Source organism: Manacus candei, unplaced genomic scaffold (genome assembly GCF_025592945.1).
Source record: "Manacus candei isolate 608988 ecotype Guabito, Panama unplaced genomic scaffold, ASM2559294v1 h1tg000009l, whole genome shotgun sequence".
Lineage (NCBI taxonomy): Eukaryota > Metazoa > Chordata > Aves > Passeriformes > Pipridae > Manacus > Manacus candei.
Genome location: NW_026138057.1, coordinates 4060820 through 4081324, shown reverse-complemented (window position 1 = coordinate 4081324; position 20505 = coordinate 4060820). Strand labels below are relative to the sequence as shown.

Here is a 20505-nt window from a genome sequence, read left to right as displayed (position 1 = left end):
AGGTGGGAATGTCCCCAAGGACCGGACCCTGAGGTCACAATGTAGGGAAGCAGGGCCAGCAGCCCCGGCTTTATTCAGCATTCCAGCATTCCACAGTGTCCAGCGGCTGCCGAGAGAGGAGGAGAACCACAGGGAAGGCAGCAGCGATTCCACAGATCCCCGTGTCCCTGCGCTGCTCCGGGGAACGGGCACGGAGGGGTCAGGGCGGGGGCTCAAACAGGTATTCCAGGTCCGGCTGCCGCAGCCGCTGCTCCCTGTTCCTGTTCTTGGCGAATTCCCGCAGCATGTCCAGCACGTCATGCTCGAATTCCGCCGGAGCCGGCTTGGCTTCTGCAGGAAAACTGGGAAAATCAGCTCCGTGTGGTCCCGAGGCACCACAGGGGACCACCCCAGTATCCCAATGGCCCATCCTGAAGTCCAGGGACCCATCCCAGTCTCCCAGTGCCCCATCCCAGTGTCCAGGTGACCCATCCTGGTGTCCCACTGACCCATCCTGGTCTCCCAGTGACCCATTTCCATCTTTCAGGGGCTCATCCCCGTGTCCTGGGGACCCATCCTGATCTCCCAGGGCCCATCCCGGGGTCCCAAGGGGTGTCCCCACGCACCAGTTGCCCAGTAATAGATGTCCCAGTCGTTACTGGGCTCGTTGATGAGCCGGTCGTAGCGGTTCAGCTGCTCCTCGCTCATCCTGCCCAAGTTTTCCTTGGCAAAGAGGCTGGAAAAGGGATGGATATAGGTGGGAGATGGGAGAAGAGGTCCCCATGCATCCCAGGATTTACACACATCCTCCAAAGGATTTTGGCTCTGCTCCATCCACCCCACTGGATCCTGAACCACCCTTGGGATGGTTTATCCCATGGATTTTGGCTGTGCAGTCCCTCACTAAGCTCTTCCCGCAACTCTCAGGGCTCTTCCCCGTTAATGCCCCCCCGGGACGTGCCTGGAGCCAATCCCACCTCAGCAGGATGCAGTTTTCCAGCATCCCCCTTTTCCTGCTCTCGTAGAGCAGCCGGGCCCTCTTGGTGTCCAGCGGCTCCTCGGGACGCTCCTGCCAGGGGGGCAGCGGGATCTCCAGCACATCCTTCCCGGAATCCGATGGAGAATCCCCGCGGTATCCACGCCAGGGGATCACTGGCAACGCCAGCTGCCGGCGCAGGGAGCGGAGCTGGGAACAGGGAATGCCCAGGGATGTCAGGGCTGGGACCCCCCCAAATCCTGCAGGACATGATTCCCAATCCGAAACCACACCCAGACTCTGCTGCTCCCAAAGTCCCCCCGGGGCAGCCACATCCCATAACACTTTCTCACATCCTGCTGCCCCCAATCCCTTATCCCAAAAGTCTCCCAAATCCCCTTTTCGCCCCAGACCCCCCTTTTCCCACCCTTCTCCCACCTTCCCTCCCAGACCCTCCTTTTCCCCTCCTTTCCTTCTCTTTCCTTTCCCTTTTTTCCCCCCTTTCCCGCTTTCCCCTCTTTTCCCCCTTGTCAGAGACTGAAATAGTTAATGATTTATGCATTCCAGGAGTTTGCAGGTTTTGACTTTAGCCCTAAAAAGGCAAGGAGATGCCTCAGGTGGACTAAGCCCTAAAAGGGCAAGGAGTTGCCTCACAGGGGCTAAGCCCTAAAAGGCAAGAAGACACCTCAGGTAGCCAACCGGGCCCATCCCTCCCTCCAGTGCTAAGCCCTAAAAGGCAAACAACTCCTCATGCCAGGGAGGTGCAAAAGCATGCTGAGGGTATATAAACTGACTGGTGACTTTGAGAATTTGGGGGTTCTCCTTTTCCCCCACTGCCTGCGAATCAAGACCATCACTCTCAAGCATCGCTGGACCCAGTGAGCAGTGACTATGTCCATTTCTTTTATACTCTCAGCTTCTCTTTTCCCTTACTCTCATCCTGGTTTTCCTCTCCCCTAAACAGTTTCTCCCCCCCCAAAAGTTATCTCTATGTTGCATTGTTTTATGACAACACCCAAACTGCTAGCATGCTTGTTGATACAAAATTGTTAAAATAAACTTTGTTTTCAGACACCGATTATTTAGTGTCGTTTCACTTTAATCCACCCCAAGGGAATTATTGATAAAAACCTGAGTTACTCCCCCCTTCCCCTTTTTCTGGGGTGGGTCGTAACACCCCTTCTCCTCCAAATCCCTATCCTCTCCTTTTCCCCCTTCTCCTTCCCTCCTTTTCCCCTCTTCTTCCCCCGCTTTCCACCTTCCCTTTTTCCTCCTTTACACCCCATACCCCCCGTTTCCCCTTCTTTCCCCCCTTCCCTTCCTTTTGTCCCCCTTCCCCCCCACTTCCTCTTTTCTCCGCTTTTCCCTTCCCTTGCCCCCTCCTTTTTTCCCCCCTTCCCCCCAAATCCTCTTTTCCTCTCCTTTTCCCCCCTTCCCTTTCTCCCTTCTTGCCCTGTTACGCCCCTTTTCCCCTTCCCCCCCCATCCTTTCCTCCTCCTTTCTTCCCCTCTTTCCCTCTCCCTCCCCTTTTCCCGCTTCTCCTCCCCTTTTCCCCTTCCCTGCCCTTTTTCCCACGCCTTTCCCCTCTTTTCCCCCCTGTTTTCCCTCTCCCCCCCATTCCCCGCACCCTGGCCGCCGCCATATTGCCCGTGGCCGCTCTGGCCCCGCCCCCGACTCTATGCGCCTGGGGGGTGTGGGCGGGACTTTTACCGGAAGTGGGCGTGTCCTGCGCAGGAAGTGGGCGGGGCGCGGCGGCGCTGGCGGTGAGCGCGGGCGGCGCGCGCGGGGCCGGGAACGGGGGGTCGGGGGGGGGGGGGGGGGCGAAGAGGGGGAGGGGGAGGTCGCGACCTATCGCGACATATCGCGACTTGCCGCCCCCTCCCATCGCATCCTCCCTTCCCGAACTCCCCCCCTGGATCGGGCTCCGCCGCTCCGCGGGGCCGCGTATGGCGGGGAAGGGCCGGGGGGCCGGCGAGGGGGGGGGCGAGGGGAGGCGGTGGGATTTGGGGGGGGGGGAGCGGGGAATTTGGGGGGAAAAAAGGGGTTTGGGGGGAAAGGGGGATTTGGGGACAGAGGGGATTTGGGGAGAAAACAGGGAATTTGGGGAGACAGAGAGAATTTGGGGGGAAGAAGGAATTTAGGGGGTAAGAGGGAATTTGGAGGGGAAAGGGGATTGGGGGGGAAACAGGGAATTTGGAGGGACGGGGTTTTGGGGGACAGAGGGAATTTGGGGGGCACGGGGGATTTGGGGGAAGAGGAATTTCAGGGCGACACAGGGATTTGGGGTGAAGAGGGGATTTGGGGGGAAAGAAGGAATTTGAGGGGAACACCAGGATTTGGGGGGAAGAGGGAATTTAGGGGGAAAAGGGAATTTGAAGGGGACACAGGGTTTTGGGGGGACGGGATTTGGGGGGAAAAGAGGGTTTGGAGGCACAGAGGGGATTTGGGGGGAAAAGGAATTTGAGGGGTACACAGGGATTTGGGGGGAACATGGGATTTGGGGGGGGGAAACAGGGATTTGGGGGGAAAAGGGAATTGAGGAGTAAGAGGGGATTTGGGGGCAAAGTGAGGATTTGAGGGGGACACGGGGGTTTGAAGGACAGAGGGGATTTAAGGGGGAAGAGTTTGGGGAGACAGGGATTTGGTGGGAAAAGGGGCTTTGGGGTGATACAGGGCTTGGGGGAAAAGGTAGAATTTTGGGGGCAGAAGGGATTTAGAGGAGAAACAGGGAATTTGTGGGGGCACATCCAACACATTCCCAAGGCCTCGCTGACTCACCACCCCCCCCGACCCTCCCTTTTCCCAGAGCACCTTCCGTGTCCCGGCTCCGTCCCGGTCCCAGCCCGGGCTCCCGCTTTTCCCGCCTCTGGAAATATGTCCGAGGGAGTGGATCTGATTGACATCTACGCCGACGAGGAATTCACCCAGGTGAGGGCCGGGATCGGGATCCACCCCCTCCCCAGGGGCCTCCAGCTTGGCCAAGGTGTGGCTGGGAAAGGGCTGGGATCGTTCCCAAATCCCAGTGGCCGGGGTTAAAGGGTTTCCCCGTGGGTCATGTAGCGTTTGGGATTTAGCCGCACCCTGGAAAAATGAGGAATCCTGGCTGGGAGAGGCACTTCCAGGGAATTACACAGTGAAGGGATGCAGAGGGATGAATCCGTGGGATCGCTCGTGGGAAGATATCCCTGTGCCACCTGTCCCATCCCAGGGATGTCTGGGATTCACAGGAGGGAATGGTTGCTGGAAAAGCAGATCTTAGGGAATTTTTTGGATCTGGGAGAGCTGAGGGTGGAAGATGGAAAGCTGCCATGGAAAACCTGTGGAGGGAAGCTGGCAAAAGGAAAAGCCGCGGGAAGTGGAAGGAAAACAGCTGGATTAAGGAATCACCGTGGAGGGAGGAATTCCTGGGAGGTCCTGGAGGGATAAAGAGGAGCTGGGAAGGAAGGAATTCCCGGGAGCTCCTGGATTGATGAAGATGAGCTTGTTCTGCTTATTGGGTGAGAGTATCCATGGATTAGACCTTCGGGAAAACCAGGAAACTGTGTCCATGACCTTGGAGCCAAGGGGGCTTCCAGGTGCTTTCCAGCCTCCTGGGAAGAAGCAGGAGTTAACAACATAATGGGAATGCCACCAAAAAAAAGGGAGTTGTCTGTGCTGCCTGGAGTTTCCAACTTCCAAGCACCTCTCCAGCATCATTCCTGGAAAACTCCTGGAATAAACCAGATTCCCAGTGTATTAAACTACCTTGCTCTGGGACCGAACGGCTCCGGCTTAGGAATGTCCTCAGGTTTTGTGTTTTTATGGAATTTGCATCAGGAAAAAAGGTGTGCCTGGAGTTGGGAGAGCTGGAAAACTGCAGGAATGAGGGTAGAAAGTGGAAAAGTGGGAGAATCCATGGCTGGAGTTGACATGGGAATGTCTTCTGAGGAGCTTGGAGGGTCTGGGGTGGTTTTAGTGAAAGCTTTGGGATCTCTGGGAATAAGCAAGTGAAATGGGTGGGAGGAGGATTGGAGTAAACTGGAACACACAGCGTGGAAGGATTTAACTGGGAATTTTGGGAATAATACACCAAAGGTCCTTGACTGGCCAAGAGGATCCTCAAAGCTGGAATGATGATCCAGGCCAACAGCTCCGGCACCTCGCTCCCTTTGGGACGTGTGGGAGCAGGAAACCAGGAAACCCGGAGTTAATCCATGGTAGGATCAAAGCTGTGGTGTCCCTGTGGCATTCCAGGGATTCCAGTGTTAATTCCAAATCCCACAGCATGTGCTAATTCCCACTAACAGTGCCCACAGGGCTTCATCCCTGTGCGCCTGGATTGGGAGCTGGAGGATCCCTAAAAACTCCCAAGCTGAGGCATCCTCCAAGTATCCTCAGGGATTCCGAGTGATTCCTCCTCCTTCCTATTTTTGCTCTCCGCTTTCTGAAACTTCCAGGCAGGAATCTCCCAGCCCTGGGCCGTATCCAAAGGCTCCTGGTGGAGGTAGGAACGTGGGAGTCGGAATAACCAAACACTTAGGCTTTTTTGGGAATGAGCACAAAACTCCAGCTCCCTTTTCAGATCCTGCTTTTTGTTAACTCTGTGGGAAGAGCCGGATGCAAAGGTTCAGGAAGAGGGAAAACGGTTGGATTTTGGGATTTCCACGATCCTTGTGCTGAGGATCCTTCCCTTTCTTGCTCCTAATGGGATGTTTGCAATTCCCTGACTCTCAGAGCGTGGATTTATCCACCTCACACCATCTCCAATGGAAGACATTATCCAAAGTGCCTGGAATTCAAAATGTGGGAACAGAACCTCTGGTTTTTATGGGACACCAGCCCTGTGCCTCGTTCCCGTGGGATGGATCCTCCCGGAGGGATCGAGGGGGTGTGCAGCTCCCAAGCTGGAATTTTGGGAAGCATGAGCTGCCAAGGAGGGAGAGGCTCATCCCTGGAGGGGGCTTGGTTTTTCCACCATTGAACTCTTGCCCTCCAAAGTGGGAATTTCTTCCTGGTGGTTTCCAGGAGCAGCAGCTTGGGTCTTGTCCTGTTTGGGAAAGCTGAGATCCCAGTGGGCTGGTCCTTGGAATGTGCTAGAGCCCAGTGGGGGTTTTGGGATATTGAGAAGAAATTCTTCCCTGTGAGGGCGGTGAGGCCCTGGAATTGATTTTCCAGGGAAGCCTTGGCTGCCCCATCCCTGGAGGTGTCTGAGGCCAGGTTGGAAAAGGGCTTGGAACAAGCTGGGATAGTGGAAGGTGGATCAGATGATCCTTAAAGTCCCTTCCCACCCAAACCATTCCAGGATTCTGTGATTCTGATTCTAACCTCTGCTTCAGTCCCAAAATCCAGGTGGCCTCGCCTCCATATCCCCCAGGATTTACATGTGTCCTTCCCAAAGGATTTAAGCTCAGCCATCCCTGGCAGCTCCCATAAGGGGAAGGTGAGAGGTAGGGGGTGGGAATGGATGATCCTTAAGGACCCTGCTCCCTTCCCACCTGAACCGTTCCAGGATTCCATGAAAGCAGAGCCCATTTTTTTGAGATTGCCCAGGCAAGGGACGGCCCCGCTTCCCAACCGCGCACAGCCCCAAACCGAGCGATCGGGGCGGGAATTCCGCTCGGGAACGGGGACGGCCGGTTCGGAGATGGCACGGGAGGCTTCCCGAGCCTTTTTCCCAAAGTGGGATCTGACGGCGCTCTCCCGGCAGGACCCGGAGTTCAGTAATGCTGACCAGATGGACCTGTACGACGACGTGCTGACGGCCAGCTCCCAGCCCCAGGACAAGCGCTCCGGCGGCTCGGAAGCGCCTCCGGAGATGCGTCCGGAGCCGTCCCCCAAGGCCCACAGCAAACCCCCGGCCATCCTCTACACCTACAGCGGGCTCCGCAACAAGAGGGCCGCTGTCTACGTCGGGAGCTTCTCCTGGGTGAGCCCTCCCGGGGAATTTGGGAAGTCGTCGGGATCCTTTGGGGGTGTTTGGGGCTGGTTCTGGGGGGCTCTGGGCTCTTCTGCTGGGAGCTGCTCCTCCTCAATCCACGCTTGTCCCCCTGTCCCAACCCGGGCTGTGAGCTGGGCTTGGGATACTCAGGGAAAAGGGATTTGTATCCCTGAGAGCTCCAAAGAAACCCCTGAGGGGCTACCAGGCTCTTTTGGGGGTGTTTGGGGAGCATTCTAGGTTCTTTTGGGAGCTGCTGCTCCTCCTCAATCTATCCTGGTATCCCAGCCTGGGTTGTGAGCTGGGCTTGCCCTTGTGATCCTCAAGGAAAAGGGATTTGTATCCCTGAGAGATCCAAAGAAACCCCCAAGGAGCTTCAGAGAAACCCCTGAGGGGCTGCCAGGCCCCTCTGGGGGGACTAAAGGGTTCTTTTGTGGGGTTTTGGGCTCTTTTCAGGGGGTTCTGGGATCTTTGGAGGGGCTGCTCCTCCTTAATCCACACTGTCCTGGTATCCCAGCCTGGGTCGTGAGCTGGGCTTGGCCTTGTGATCCTTAGGAAAAAGGGATTTGTGTCCCTGAGGGCTCCAAAGAAACTCCTGAGGGGCTGCCGGGCTCTTTTGAGGCGATTAAAGGGTTCTTTTTAGGGGATTTGGGGCTCTTTTGGGGGGGTTCTGGGTTCTTTTGGGAGCTGCTCCTCTTCAGTCCACACTGTTCCAGTATCCCATCTTGGGTTGTGAGCTGGGCTTGGCCTTGGGATCCTCAGGGAAAAGGGATTTGTATCCCTGAGGGCTTCAAGGAAACCCATGACGGGCTGCAGGGCTTTTTGGGGTGGGTTTCTCAGCTCTTGGGGGGGGCTCCAGGGTTTCTTAGGGGAGTTCTGGGATATTTGGAAAGGCAGCTCCTCCTCAATCCACAGCATCCTGGCATTCCAGGCTGGGTTGTGAGCTGGGCTTGGCCTTGGGATCCTCAGGAAAAAGGGATTTGCATCCCTGAGGGGCTTCTGAGCACTTTGGGGTGGGTGCCCACCCTGGTGCCCCTCCATGGGCGTGACCTTTGGGAGCTGCTCCCAAATTCTCTTTTCCCACGGGGAGAGTTCTGGGAAGGCTCCATCTTGCCCAGAGAACAGGGAGACCTCTGATATCCATTCCCAGGGCTTTGTCCGGAGCTGAGAGGATTTGAATCCCTCCCTGAGGGACTCTGAGGGTGACATTCCTGAGGCGGGTGGGGGACACTGGGGATGGACAGACATCCCATTCCCTGTTCCCTCAGTGGACGACGGACCAGCAGCTGATCCAGACCATCCGCTCCGTCGGAGTCTACGACGTGGTGGAGCTGAAATTCGCGGAAAACCGAGCCAATGGCCAGTCCAAGGGGTGAGAGCCGACGGGATTGGGGTGGGAACGGGGCAGCCGGCACGGCCCTGGTTTTGGGGAGGGGTGAGGGTGCTTTTCCTGGCTGGCACAGGGGATGCACCTGGAGCCGGGCCGGCGAAGCTGAGACTCCCAAAGTGAATGGAAAAGGGAGGAGGGGGCGTGGAACACCAGGATGGGATCAGGAACGGGGGGCCTGCCTGGAGGGTGGGATTTGGGAAGGGGGTCCCTCACCTGGAGCAGGGGGTGAACCTCCCCGTGTCCCGCGCAGGTACGCGGAGGTGGTGGTGGCCTCTGAGAACTCGGTGCACAAACTGCTGGAGCTGCTTCCCGGGAAGATCCTGAATGGAGACAAGGTGGAGGTGAGGTTGGCCACCCGGCAGAACCTGTCCCAGTTCGAGGCCCAAGCTCGGAAACGTGAGTGCGGCATCGGGACGACGCGGGCGGGGGGATCCATGGCACACAGAGCCCCCCAAACTCCCCCCCGGATCAGCTGCCAGGCCCAGCCCCGCGAGCCCTCGGCACGGGGGGAAAAGCAGGAGTGCGTGGGGGTTGTTTTTCCCATTCCTGAGCCGGATTAGCTCCTGACCCGAGTCTTTATGATCCCCTTTTAGGTGCTCCCACACTGCGAAGATCCCTCGTAGCCTCCTCCTCCTCCTCTCCAAACTGAATGGGCTTAAGCTCTTCAGGCTCTGGGCATAGCTAAGACCCTCCATATCTATTAGTAGCTCCAATCTGGATCTGCTCCAGAGTTTTTCCATCCCTGCGGAGGTAAGGTGCCCAACACTGGAGGAATATTCCAGCTGGGACCTGGCCGTATGGCGATAGGTGGTCCTGGCCTCACTCCGCAGCGATGCGACGGGATCCGCAGGGATTGTCCTGGCAGGAGTGTCCAAGGAGGTCTTTGTAGGTCCCATGGCATGTTTGGTGCAAGGAAAACCCCCTTCCTGGCCTCCAACCTGCCCCTGGAGTTTTGGTGGAGCAGGGAGTGATCTCTGAGAGTTCCGGGTGCCCTTGGGGCACAGCGGAGCTTCCATGGATCCTTTGGGAGCCGTGGCTCCCTCAAACCCCTCCTTTCTCATCCCCAAAGCCTCTTTGAACAGAGAAAGGCTTCTTGTCCCTCTTGGAATGCCGAGTTTTCCTTCCTCTGGCAGCGGCTCCACTGCTGTTAGTTCTGTCCCTTCCTTGTGCTCCTCCACGCTTGGGCCTTCCCAAATCCACGTGTGGCTCAGGCTCTCCGGGTCTTTGGGGATCTCCCCCTGCTCCTTGTGGCTTTTGGCTCCTGTCCCTGCGTCCTCCCTGTCCCTCAGGGCACCATGCGGGTTCTGGGAGAGCTCTTGGAAAAACCCATGGAAGCGGAGGCTGCATTTGGCCAGCTGGATCTTTTCCCTGGGCACCTCCAGCTCTCCGGGGGTGGGAGGAAGAGGAGGAGCAGGAGCTCTCCGAGACCTGGAGACCCTCCAGCTGGAATTCACAGCTCTTCCTCCCCCCCCCCCCCCCCCCCGTCCCGATTCCAGGTGTGCCGCCGCGGGCCCACTCCCGGGATTCCGTGGACGCCGTGGATGGCCGGGCGACGCCAACGGACAGCGCGCTGCCCCCTTCCCGCATGGAAAAGCCCCCCTCGGTCCTGCCCTTCTTCAGCCGCCCCCCCGCGCTGCCCCTCATGGGGCTGCCCCCCCCGCCCATGCCCCCCCCGCCCCCCCTGTCCTCTGCCTTCGGGGTCCCTCCTCCTCCTCCTGGAATTCCCTACCAGCACCTCCTGCCCCCGCCGCCCCGGCTGCCCCCTCCCCTGGCCGTGCCCCCTCCGGGGGCCGTTCCCCCTGCCCTGCACCTCAATCCCGCCTTCTTCCCGCCTCCCACTGCCGCGCTGGGACCCCCCCCAGATACCTACGGCAAGGCCATGGCTCCCTACAACCACAGCAGGTGAGCCGGGTAGGGGGAAGTCGGAGGGGGAGGGAATAGGGGCGGGGAGGGAGGGTGGGATGCTCCCAGAGGCTTTGGGTGCCCTGCTAATCCCAGAATTCCAATTCCAGCAGCCGGGAGCTGGGCCCGCTGCCCCCGGCCGTGAGCGAGGGGGAGTTTGAGGAGATCATGAACCGCAACCGCGCCATTTCCAGCAGCGCCATTTCCAAGGCCGTGTCCGGCGCCAGCGCAGGTAATTCCCGCCTCCTTCCCAAACCCTGTCCCGGGGCGGATTCCCACTCCTGATCCCTCTGCTCCTGGCTTTCCCAGGTGACTACAGCAACGCCATCGAGACGCTGCTCACGGCCATCGCCGTCATCAAACAGTCGCGCGTGGCCGGGGACGAGCGGTGCCGCGTCCTGCTCTCCTCCCTCAAGGATTGCCTGCATGGAATAGAGGCCAAATCCTACAGCAGCAGCTCCAGCAGCAGCTCCAGGTATCCCTGTGGGTCCCACCTAACCAGATGCTGCCCCTGGATCCGAAGATCCAGCCCGGCGGGGCCCGGGGTGAGTGACTGAAAGGTGCCTCTTTGTCTTCTCGTCCCGCTCTTCTCCCAAGGAAAAGGCACCGATCCCGGGAGCGCTCGCCCAGCCGGTCCCGCGAGAGCAGCCGGAGGCACCGGGATCTGCTGCACGGCGACGAGCGGCACGAGGATTATTTCCCGGAGCGGAGCCGGGAGCACGAGCGGCACCGGGACAGGGACAGAGACAGGGACCGGCACCACTGAGGCAGGTCGGGGGCCCGGGAGCCCCGGGGGAGGAGGGACCAGGGGGGCTCTGACCTCACCCCCCCCCTTCTCTCCCCGCAGGAATTCCGCAGGAAGTGGTTTTTAATGGACTCGTATCTCCTCACCTCGACACCCCCCCCCCCCCCCCCCCCCGAGGCCGCTCCGCCCCATCCCGGCCCCTTCCCAGCCACTCCCAGCCCTCTCCCAGCACCTCGTGGCCTTGGGAATCCCCCCCACCTGCTGCTGCTGCTGCTTCCCGGGGCCATCCCGCTCCGCTCCGTGGACACTCGGACCCAAAGAGAAATGGTGCTTTTATTCCATGGAGGGAGGTTTGTGAGCCCTTCCCAGTCCAAGGGGGGGGAACGGAGGGGATGGAGCCCTCCCGATCCCGGGATCAGGAGCCACGTGCTGGCCTCTGGATCGCCTGGGGACACTCCTGTCCCCATCGCCCCGGCGGGACACTGGGCCACTCTCCTCCTTTTCCACCCTCGCCCTCCAGGAGTTGGGAAAAGAGGGGCTGGAGCTGGGCCGGGGGTCACCCCCTTCTCTATCCCGACATTCCCCACAGCAGCATTCCCACCTGAACGGCAGCTCCGGCCTCTCCCGCGGCACCTTCCTTGTTTTAGAGGAAGCGGAGGAGGCAGGGCAGGCTGCGATTCCCTCGGGTCCCCTCCTGATCCCTCGGGATCCCCGAGCAGGAGAGGGAGAGCCCAGGAGGGTTGGGATGAGCCGGGACACACCAGTGACTTCCAGGGCTGGAATCGCCCCTGGAGCTATTCCCAGGCGGGAAAACCCAGGCTCTGGGAAGTCTTTTTAAGTTGAACTCTCCCCAAAATCAGGAATAACACCCCCTCCCGATTTCCCAAGCCCCACGAGGTGGGAGCGCTCGGCAGGAGAGGTCCGGGTTTTTTTTACTTAAACGCCACAGATTTTTAGTTTCTTTCCAAATAGTGGAGGGGGGGAAAAAAATTCCCTCAAAATTGCAGAGCAAATCCCTGGAAGCCCCAGCGAGGAGCTGCCCCCTCCTGCTCGCAGTGATTAGATTTGTCTTTGCATAGGTTGAAAAAAATTGTGTAATAAACTCGATGACGTTGTCAAGTCTTTTACATGGCGCTCCCGTCACGTTCCTGCCGTGGGATTTGGGAAGGGGAGGGATCTGGGGAGCCTTTAGTGCCTGTTTTGCCTCAGATCGTCCTCTGAGGGGCTCCCGTGTTTCCCAAGGCAGCCCGGAGCGCTCCCACATTCCCAGGCACCAGGTAAAAATAAATATTTATTGGAAAGTAGCGAACTATTCCGGAAGGGTGTAGAAAAAATGATTCTTCGTACCTTGAGCTGGCACAAACTCGGAGGGGGTGAGTCCAGGCGGGAGCAGGTCCCTGGCACGTGCTGCAGGTGAGGTGGGAAGCAGGAAAAGCAGGAGGGATGTGTCCAGGTAGGAGCAGGAAAGGTGGGAGGGATGAGTCCAAGTGTAGAAGTGGGAAAAGCGGAAAGGATGTGTCCAGGTGGGAGTGGGAGAAGTAGGAGGGAGGATTTGTCCAGGTGGGAGCAGAAAAGGTGGGAATGACAAGTCCAGGTAGGAGCAGGAGAGGTGGGAGGGATGAGCCCAAGTGAAAGGAGGAGTGGAAAAAGTGGGATCCCTCCCTTTCCCAGGGCTGGGAAGTGGAGCTGGCACCAGTCACACTTCCCTGTGTCCCTGGGCTGTGTCCCCGGTGTGGCTTCAGTAGGGATCCGCACTACGGAAAAGGACAAAGGGAGGGATGTGTCGGCACCAAACCAACCTGGAAACTCCCACGGCGTGTCCCCAGTCCCGGGATGCGGCACCTGGAGAAGGAGAGCAGCGCCAGGAGGCCCAGGAGCAGCTCGAGGCCGTAGAAGAGGAGCAGGATGGCGCTCAGGAAGGATTCCAGGCGCAGGGAATAAGTCTGGAGCAGCAGGTAGTACCCGGCCAGCGCCGCCGCCGGCACCGTGAGCGCCAGGCTGAGCGACAGCGGCACCTTCCGCCGGCACAGGTTCCCCTTGGAGCCTGCGGGATACACGGGATCAGGGCGTGCCACGGCCAGGGACACCTTCCACTGGTCCAGGTTGCTCCAACCCGGCTGTGAGAACTTCCAGGGACGGGGCAGCCACAGCTTCCCCGGGAAATCCGTTCCAGTGTCTCGCCGTCCTCACAGGGAAGAATTTCTTCCCAATATCCGATTTAAACTAGCACATGGAATCCTGGAATGCTTTGGGTTGGAAAGGACCTTATATTCCATCTCGTTCCCACCCCCTTCCGTGAGCAGGGACGCTTTCCATCAGCCCAGGTTGCTCCAAGCCCCGTGCAGCCTGTCCTGGAACATCCGGGGCTGGATTTCGGGGTTATCCCAGGACTCTGCACTCCCCATGGAGCCTTTGGAATTTTGGGGGAGGGAACTCACCGAAGAAGATCCGCGTGGCCTCAGTGCCGAGGTAGAGGAGGAGCAGCACCACGTCCAGCACCAGGTTGGAGACGGGATAGGGCAGGAGCAGCACTGCGGGAAGAGCCGCGCGGGAATCACATCCCTGCCCGTCCCGGCGGGCTCGGGAAGGGGGCTGGAGCGGGGGGCTCACCCTTGTACACGAACACGAACGCCTCCAGGAGGAAATAAGTGGCGCTGTACCAGCCGTTGAGGAAAAGCAGGATCTGCAGCGGCGCCGAGGAGCGATGGCGGCCTGAGGGGACACGGGGCGGCCGTGAGGGAGGGGCGCGGGGGGGGTGGGCCGCGAGCCCTGCAGCGCCTTGGCCGCCCCCCAGCCCCGCTCCCAGCCCCACTCCCATCCCCAGTTCCCCCCAGGATCCCCCGATATCTCGCTTTTCCCGCCCCGGTCCCGCTCCCACCCCTGGGCGCCATCTTCCATCTCCATGGGAACCGCCGCCGCCGCGCCCGCCCGCCCGCCAAGGGGCGCTGAGCGCACGGCCAGGGCCGCTCTACCCGCCCCTCTCGACGGTCACGCCGCCGCTCTACCCGCGCCTCTCTATGGTACGAGGACTAACACGCCGGCCCTTGGGTTCGAGACCCCCGCCCTCCCAAATCCTACGATCCATTGGGATGAGAATCCCACGCCGCAAAAGTGGGAATAATCCCGTCTGGTGTCTACAGGTGCAGCACTGACCGGGTTCCAGTGAAGGTCAGGCTGTGGGAATGGCAGATGTGACAATGGGGGGTCCAGGGAGGGAGAAACACCCGGGAGCCGCTGGAAAACACATCCCATTTATTCCTTTACAGTTCCCAAAAATATTCCAGCCCCAACCAAGGCCGTGGTGCCAGGATGGACATTCCTGCAGGGACACCTCACAAGCCTCCCACTGACTCCCAGCATCCAGGAGGAAGAGGAGGAAGGACAAGGCGGGACTGATCCCACAGAGCGCAGGGAGACTCCAGGGGATTCCAGGGATCCATCAGCCACGGAAGTGGGCAAATTCCTGGCGGAGCCAGAGGGAATCCTGGTAGAAGAGGGGGTCTCCCAGGTGCACGGCTGTCCGCTTGTAGAAGTAGCAGTAGAGCACGGCCGCTGCGGGAATTCGAGGGGATTCGGTGACTGGGATTTCGGATTTGGGTCCAAGGGGTGTGGGATCCCCCTCAGCCCCGATCCCAGGAGTTCTTACCCAGCCTCTGGAAAACGAAGAGGGTCTGGAGGCCTTCGGTCCAGATGAAGCGGCTGGAGTCACGCCAGCGCAGGTTCTGAGGGGATGGAAAACCGGGAATAACCCCTGGAGCAGTTTGGGGAGCCCCCTTCCCAAAGATTCTGAGGGTGATGGACAGCTGAGAATAACCCCTGGAACAGTTTGGGAGGGTCCCCTTCCCAAAGAGTCCAAGGGGGACAGAGAACTGGGAATAACCTCCGCAGCAGTTCGGGGCAGCCCCCATTCCAGAGATTCTGAAGGGGGTGGAGGGATGGGAACAAACCCCGGAGAAAGTTTGGGGGAGCCCCATCCCAAAGGCTCTGAGGGGGATGGAGGCACATCCAGCTGGGAATAACCCCTGGAGCAGTTTGGGGAGCCCCCCATCCCGAAGGTTAAGCAGCTCAGGGGATTTAGGCACGGAGCCAGGCCCTATTCCGGCTTCAGACCTGCAGATCCCTGCAAATCCCTGAAAATCCCCCTCCCGGATAACGCGGGCAGCGCCAGAGCAGCCACCGTGGCACGGGATGGCTCCAGGCCCTCCCAAAACATTTCCTGTGCCCTGCAGCAGGAAGACCCTTGGGAAAGGGATGTCCAGGGGATGGGAAGGGTGCAGATCTGCTCTGTTGGGAAGGAATTTATTTTGGAAAGGGGAAAGTGCTGCCAGGACAGAACCAGGAGCCCGGACAGGGCGGGCCCACGTGTAGGGATTAATCCCTAGGAAAGCAGGAGCTGCTGGAATAAGTTTTCCCTGGGGAAAGAGCATTTTCTGACAGGTTATTCCCTTAGGGAATGGGCTGGGATGGGATGGCACAGGATTTCAGCCCAATTCCAACACTGGGATCATGGAAGGGGACACCAAACTGTCACTGTGGAGGACTTGGAGCTGCTGGACTTTTCCTGGGGAAAGAATGTTTTCTGACAGGTGATTCCTTAAGGAATGGGCTGGGATGGGTTGGGACAGGGCAGGACCCTTCCAGCCCGATTCCAACAGCAGGATCATGGAAAGGGACACCAAACTGTCACCGCGGGGGAAGATGGCGAGAGAGGCCCGAGGGGAGCCCTCCTGGGAAAATCCCTCGGGAGAATCCAGCCGTTCCCAGCCCATCCTACCATGATCCAGACGTGGAAGGAGATGCTGAGCGCCAGGTAGGCAGCGGAGAGCAGGATGGTTCCCTTGAACTTATGGAAAAGCAGGCTGACCAATCCCGCCTGGAACACGAAGGTGTTGAAGAACATGAGGAAGACGATGATGACATTGAAGAGGATGGCGATGTCCTGGATACTGCCGGGAAAATGCGGGCGTTGGGGCGGTTGGGATCTCCGGGATCTCCGGGATCTCCCACCCCTCACTTCCCAGCACTCACATGAAGAGGACGAGCTGCACGGCCGGAGCCGTCCGGAGCAGCTCCGAGAAAGAATTCACGAACAGGTCGTAGGAGAGCAGCAGGAACTGCAGGAACAGCACCAGGCTGTAGTTGCTGGGCTGGAGCATCCTCCTTTCCCAGGCCTTGGAGCGCTCAGCCCCGGCATTCCCGACGGATCATGGCGCTGGGGGGGCTCAGCGGGGCCGCTCCCAACATCCCGCACCTGGAGAAGGGGCACAGGGATTCTTTGTTTGCTGGGATGGATCCCAGGGATTGTTTGGTAAGTGGGATGGATCCCAGGGCCTCTCCCAACATCCAGGACCTGGAAAAGGGGTACAGGGATTGTGGGATGGATCCCAGGGCCTCTCCCAACATCCTGGTCCTGGAAGGGGCACAGGGACTGTGGGATGGATCCCAGGGCCTCTCCCAACATCCAGGACCTGGAAAAGGGCTACAGGAATTCTTTGGTAGGTGGGATAGATCCTAGGGGCTCTCCTTAAATCCAGAACCTGGAGAGGGGACTTAGGGATTGTGGGATGGATCCTGAGGGCTTTCCTGATATCCAGAACCTGGGATTGTTTGGCAGCTGGGACGGGCAGCTGGAAAACTAGGAAAACCTAGTAAGCGGTGTCCCCTCCCCCTTCAAATCCATCCCAAATCTCCACGTGAGGAAATCCAGGGATGAGGGAGCTGTGCAATCCCAGGGAGCAGCGTCCAGGCAGGTTATTCCCGGCTCCATGGGCAGTGCCGGGCAGGACACGCTCCAGGAGCAGGTTTGGGCACATCCCACTCCGGGCAGAGGAGAGGGGTGAGGATACAGCCGGGAATTTGGGAACACGGGAGCAGGTACAGCACTCCTGAGCCATGTATCCCATGGGAGCAGCCCCTCTGGGATCATCCCGATTGGAGAAGGGAGGGAGGGGCTGTGGGAAATCAGGGACCTTCCATGTCCTGGAAGGAGAGGGGTGGGATGGAGAATTAATTCCCTGAGGGGGAAATACGGGAATGGAAATGTGGGGAGAGGGATGGAAAGGGGGGAAAAGGGATGGAAAGGGAGGAAAGGGTTGGAAATGGGGGAGAAGAAGGGCTGGACATGGGGGCAGGAAAGGGATAGAAAGCAGCAGAAGTGGCTGGAAACGAGGGAGAAAGGGTTGAACGTGGGGGAAAAGGCTAGAAATAGAGGAAAAAGGGCTGGATATGGAGGACGAAAGGGGTTGGAATGGAGTCTAGAAGAGGTCTGGATTCGCAAAAGAAGTGGTTGGAAAAGGGGGGGGAAGGGTTGGACATGGGAAAAAATGACTACGAGTAGAAGGAGTGGCTGGATATGGGAATTAAGGGGATCACTCCCTCCCCCAGACCCCACTTCACCCCCCCTTTCCCACAGACACCCCCCACTATTCCGGGGCACCCGCCTCCGCCTCCCCCCTTCCCCCGCCCGGCTCCCCACCCCCGGGGTCGCCCCCCGGTGCCCCCAACCCCCCCCGGGGTTCCGAGTGTCCCGTCCCGGGGGTCTCAGGGGGGGTCCCCGCCATGTCCCCTCGCCCTGGGCGCTGACCCGCCGCCGCCATCTTGGTCTCCATGGCAACAGCCGCCGGGGCCCGGAAGAGGCGCCGGAAGTGGCACCTGGAGGACCCGCTCGGGGCCTCTCTGGCCGCCGCTCTCGGTGGCGGCGCATTGGCGGCGGTACCATAGAGATGAGCGGGCAGAGAGGCGCCCGCCAAGATGGCGACGCCCAGTGAGGAGGAGGGGGCGGTGGGGCCCAGGTACGGCCCCAGGGGCGGGGGGGGCGGGGGGCGGCCCCGGGGGCCGGGAGGGGCCGAGGGGCCTCCTGGGCTGGGTTTGGGGGCGTTTCAGGGCCGGGGCCTGTGTCCTCAGGTTCGGGGAGCCCCAGGTTTGGGGGGGCCGTGTGGCCCCATGTCCCGGATTTTGGGGAGCCGTGGGGTCCCGTTTCCCAGGTTCTGGGGACCCGCGAGTTCCTGTGTCCCCAGTTTTGGGGAACCGTGGGGCCCCATGTCCCCACCCCTTCCTGCCCCAGTGCCCCGTGGGCAGCTGATTTTGGGGAGCCGGGACTTCCCCCACCCCCGGAGGGGCCAGAAATAGCCCTTTGTGGGGGCACACGCAAATCACACGCAGATCACATGCAAATGAGGCTCCTGCCAATCACCACCTACGGGGGGTGGGGGGGGACACACGGGGACAAGTGACCCTGGGAGCCCCTCGCTGCCATTCCCTGGGAATTCGGCTCTGCATGTCCTCCTCCATCCCTGGATCCGTGCCAATCCAGGGAGCAGCTGGACACCCAACACCCCCTCGAGATTTCCAGTTCCCCTTTCGCAGCTCCTCTGCTGGAGCTGTCCCCAGGTGCCACCACCAACCCCCCTGGATCCGTGCCTGACCTCCTTCCCAGCCCAGCGAACAGCTGGGCCTGCTCACCCCCCTCAGGGTTCCTGCTTCTCCTTTCTGTGGCTCCTCCCTGGGGGGTGTCCATCCATCCACCCGTCCATCCATCCCTGACCTCCTTCCCAGGGCAGGGAAGCAGCTGGAACCCGGCCACCAACCCTGGCTGGGAAGCAGCTCCATCCCTGTCACCTTTCCTGGGCTGGGAAGCAGCTCCATCCTTGTCACCCTTCCCAGTCCAGGCCCCCCCCTCCCCTCGGTTCCCTGTGTCCCCCCCCCCCGCCCCCTCAGGGTTCCCAGTTCCCCTTTCCGTGGCTCCTCCCCGGAGCGGCTCCGGACCCTAAGCTGGCTCCTCGCTCATCCCCAGGTGCCACCAGCACTCCGTGGCCATGCTGGACATTCCCTTCCCGCCTTTCTGCGCCTTCCTGGGATCCCTGGGCTTGCTCTGCGTGGCCCTGGTGGGCACCTGGTGCCAGCACTGGCGCGGGGGCTTTTCCCTGGATAGCGGATCCCGGACTTTCAACTGGCACCCGGTGCTGATGGTGACGGGCTTGGTGGTTCTCTACGGAGCAGGTGAGCCCAGGGAGCGCTGGGAATCCCAGCGCCGCCCCTTCCTGACCTTTTTTCCCCTCACAGCTGCCCTGGTTTACCGCGTTCCCAACACCTGGAGCGGCCCCAAGCTTCCCTGGAAGCTGCTGCACGGCGGCCTGGCTTTGGGATCGTTCGTCCTCACCGTGCTGGGGTTAGCGGCCGTGTTCCGCTTCCACAATTCCAACGGGACGCCCAACATGTACTCCCTGCACAGCTGGATGGGGCTGGGAACCGTCCTGCTCTTCTCCTGCCAGGTGGGAGCACTCTCGGATCCCCCAAGCTCCCCCGGGCATCCCGAGTTTTCCTGCCCTCACTGAGTTTTCCCGCAGTGGGCGGTGGGATTTGGAACGTTTCTGCTTCCCTGGGCTCCCTCCTGGCTCCGGCAGCTGTACAAGCCCATCCATGTTTTCTTTGGCTCCACCATCCTCATGTTGTCCGTGGCTTCCTGTGTGTCGGGAATCAACGAGAAGCTTTTCTTCAGCCTGTGAGTGCCAGGATAGGGGGGATTGGAAAGAGCCCTCGCAGGGACTGGGAGGCTCGGGGTGGGATTTTGGCTGCATTAAGGGAAAGGCTGGACACATCCAGAACATTCCCAGCCCCACTTCTCCCTCCCAGGAAAAACGGGACCGCGCAGTACAAGCTCCTTCCTGCCGAGGCCGTGTTTGCCAACACTTTGGGAATCCTGATCCTGCTTTTCGGGGTGCTGGTGGTGGGTGCCCTGGCCAGGCCCAGCTGGAAGCGCCCGGATTCCGACTCCCTGGATTCCCGACAGGTACCGGAAACACGCTGGGTGGATTTGGGAAGCAGAATTTGGGAGCACAGCCCCAAGGGTGGGGAAGGATCCCAGCTGATCCCTGTCTTCCCACAGCCCCTGCTTTCCGCCGAGCGCTGATCCCAAAGGATCTCCCAGCATTCCTGAGGGGTTTCCTGCATCCTTGCCATCCCAAGGATTTCCCAGCACACCCAGGGTGTCTCCTGCATTCTCGTGCCTCCACGTGCCAGCTCCTACCTGGATTTCCAGCTGTGCCAAACCCCAGCCCTTCCCGGTGCCATCCTGGAGCTGCCAGAGCCTCGTCAGGACAAAGAGGAACATCCGTGTTGTTCCCATGTGTCACTCCCCCTCCAGGGAATCTGGCTCAGCAGGACAGGGATGGAGCCACTCAGGGACATGGAATAAACCAGTGGCTTCCGCAGGAATCCTGCACTCAAATCCATGGGGATAAGTGGAGCCAGGCTGGGATTGGTGGGAGCGGCGGGATATCGGGAGCAGGTCCTGGCCAAGCCAAGCTGTGCCTTCCAAGGGCTCCTCTGCTCCCTGGGAACGTGGGATAGATCCCCGTGGTCACCCACGGGATTTGGGGTCATGCTCTGCCCCGTCTCTGCTTCTCCTTCCCTCCGGCCCCCGTGGCCAGAGCCCTGTGAGCCCTGTGCTTCCCCCTCCATACCCCGGCTTTCCTTCCTCCCCCGTGGTCACACGATCCCTGTTCCCATTCCCCTTCCCAGCCTGGAGCAACGGGGGGACACAGGGGGGCCGTTGGGGAACATGTCCCTGTCGCAGAGGGGGACACAGGGGGCCGCTGGGG

The 20505-nt window shown here is 60.1% G+C and overlaps 5 protein-coding genes across 7 annotated transcripts; 2 read left to right on the top strand and 3 right to left on the bottom strand.

The window, feature by feature from the left end:
• Positions 1-40: 40 nt before the first annotated feature.
• On the bottom strand, positions 41-2640 carry SDHAF2 (succinate dehydrogenase complex assembly factor 2). Its single transcript, XM_051777177.1, has 4 exons — positions 2583-2640; positions 957-1165; positions 606-715; positions 41-330 (listed from the first exon to the last, which is right to left on the bottom strand). Exons 1-4 carry the CDS (start codon positions 2595-2597, stop codon positions 200-202), a joined length of 465 nt encoding a protein of 154 aa, XP_051633137.1. The 5' UTR covers positions 2598-2640; the 3' UTR covers positions 41-199.
• A 1127-nt stretch (positions 2641-3767) lies between these two features.
• CPSF7 (cleavage and polyadenylation specific factor 7) lies at positions 3768-12033 on the top strand. Of its 3 annotated transcripts, none has more exons than XM_051777035.1 (9): positions 3768-3883; positions 6642-6860; positions 8138-8241; positions 8510-8655; positions 9756-10161; positions 10275-10393; positions 10471-10636; positions 10759-10928; positions 11009-12033. In XM_051777035.1, the coding sequence occupies exons 1-8, from the start codon at positions 3830-3832 to the stop codon at positions 10925-10927; spliced, it is 1383 nt and encodes a 460-aa protein (XP_051632995.1). In that variant the 5' UTR covers positions 3768-3829; the 3' UTR covers position 10928; positions 11009-12033. The 3 variants fall into 3 exon arrangements, with proteins under 3 accessions (XP_051632995.1, XP_051632993.1, XP_051632994.1); XM_051777033.1 differs by having other exon boundaries at positions 10272-10393; XM_051777034.1 differs by having other exon boundaries at positions 10272-10393; positions 10759-10932.
• Positions 12034-12184: 151 nt separating this feature from the next.
• Positions 12185-14047, bottom strand: TMEM216 (transmembrane protein 216). The gene is made up of 5 exons (XM_051777181.1): positions 13785-14047; positions 13517-13618; positions 13345-13437; positions 12749-12950; positions 12185-12660 (listed from the first exon to the last, which is right to left on the bottom strand). The coding sequence occupies exons 1-5, from the start codon at positions 13795-13797 to the stop codon at positions 12645-12647; spliced, it is 426 nt and encodes a 141-aa protein (XP_051633141.1). The 5' UTR covers positions 13798-14047; the 3' UTR covers positions 12185-12644.
• Positions 14048-14143: 96 nt separating this feature from the next.
• Positions 14144-17556, bottom strand: TMEM138 (transmembrane protein 138). Its single transcript, XM_051777175.1, has 5 exons — positions 17490-17556; positions 15935-16157; positions 15681-15852; positions 14553-14628; positions 14144-14458 (listed from the first exon to the last, which is right to left on the bottom strand). Exons 2-5 carry the CDS (start codon positions 16060-16062, stop codon positions 14346-14348), a joined length of 489 nt encoding a protein of 162 aa, XP_051633135.1. The 5' UTR covers positions 16063-16157; positions 17490-17556; the 3' UTR covers positions 14144-14345.
• LOC127466386 (lysosomal membrane ascorbate-dependent ferrireductase CYB561A3) lies at positions 17534-20012 on the top strand. Its single transcript, XM_051777131.1, has 6 exons — positions 17534-17697; positions 18699-18904; positions 18968-19176; positions 19252-19406; positions 19538-19694; positions 19791-20012. The coding sequence occupies exons 1-6, from the start codon at positions 17657-17659 to the stop codon at positions 19812-19814; spliced, it is 792 nt and encodes a 263-aa protein (XP_051633091.1). The 5' UTR covers positions 17534-17656; the 3' UTR covers positions 19815-20012.
• Positions 20013-20505: the final 493 nt, after the last annotated feature.

Excerpts from the sequence above, each read along its gene's own strand:
- TMEM216 (XM_051777181.1), bottom strand. Across the intron at positions 13,438-13,516 it reads GTTCGTGTTCGTGTACAAGG|TGCTGCTCCTGCCCTATCCC; the intron begins GTGAGCCCCCCG and ends CTCTTCCCGCAG. Across the intron at positions 12,951-13,344 it reads GGCCACGCGGATCTTCTTCG|GCTCCAAGGGGAACCTGTGC; the intron begins GTGAGTTCCCTC and ends TGTATCCCGCAG.
- LOC127466386 (XM_051777131.1), top strand. The coding sequence starts at position 17,657 with ATGGCGACGCCCAGTGAGGAGGAGGGGGCGGTGGGGCCCAG. Across the intron at positions 17,698-18,698 it reads GAGGGGGCGGTGGGGCCCAG|GTGCCACCAGCACTCCGTGG; the intron begins GTACGGCCCCAG and ends GCTCATCCCCAG. Across the intron at positions 19,695-19,790 it reads ACTCCCTGGATTCCCGACAG|CCCCTGCTTTCCGCCGAGCG; the intron begins GTACCGGAAACA and ends GTCTTCCCACAG.
- CPSF7 (XM_051777033.1), top strand. The coding sequence starts at position 3,830 with ATGTCCGAGGGAGTGGATCTGATTGACATCTACGCCGACGAGGAATTC. Across the intron at positions 3,884-6,641 it reads CCGACGAGGAATTCACCCAG|GACCCGGAGTTCAGTAATGC; the intron begins GTGAGGGCCGGG and ends CTCTCCCGGCAG. Across the intron at positions 10,162-10,271 it reads GCTCCCTACAACCACAGCAG|CAGCCGGGAGCTGGGCCCGC; the intron begins GTGAGCCGGGTA and ends TTCCAATTCCAG.
- SDHAF2 (XM_051777177.1), bottom strand. Across the intron at positions 716-956 it reads GAAAACTGCATCCTGCTGAG|CCTCTTTGCCAAGGAAAACT; the intron begins GTGGGATTGGCT and ends TCCCTTTTCCAG. Across the intron at positions 331-605 it reads CATCTATTACTGGGCAACTG|AAGCCAAGCCGGCTCCGGCG; the intron begins GTGCGTGGGGAC and ends GTTTTCCTGCAG.
- TMEM138 (XM_051777175.1), bottom strand. The coding sequence starts at position 16,062 with ATGCTCCAGCCCAGCAACTACAGCCTGGTGCTGTTCCTGCAGTTCCTG. Across the intron at positions 15,853-15,934 it reads GTGCAGCTCGTCCTCTTCAT|TATCCAGGACATCGCCATCC; the intron begins GTGAGTGCTGGG and ends TTTTCCCGGCAG. Across the intron at positions 14,629-15,680 it reads CCTTCCACGTCTGGATCATG|AACCTGCGCTGGCGTGACTC; the intron begins GTAGGATGGGCT and ends CCATCCCCTCAG.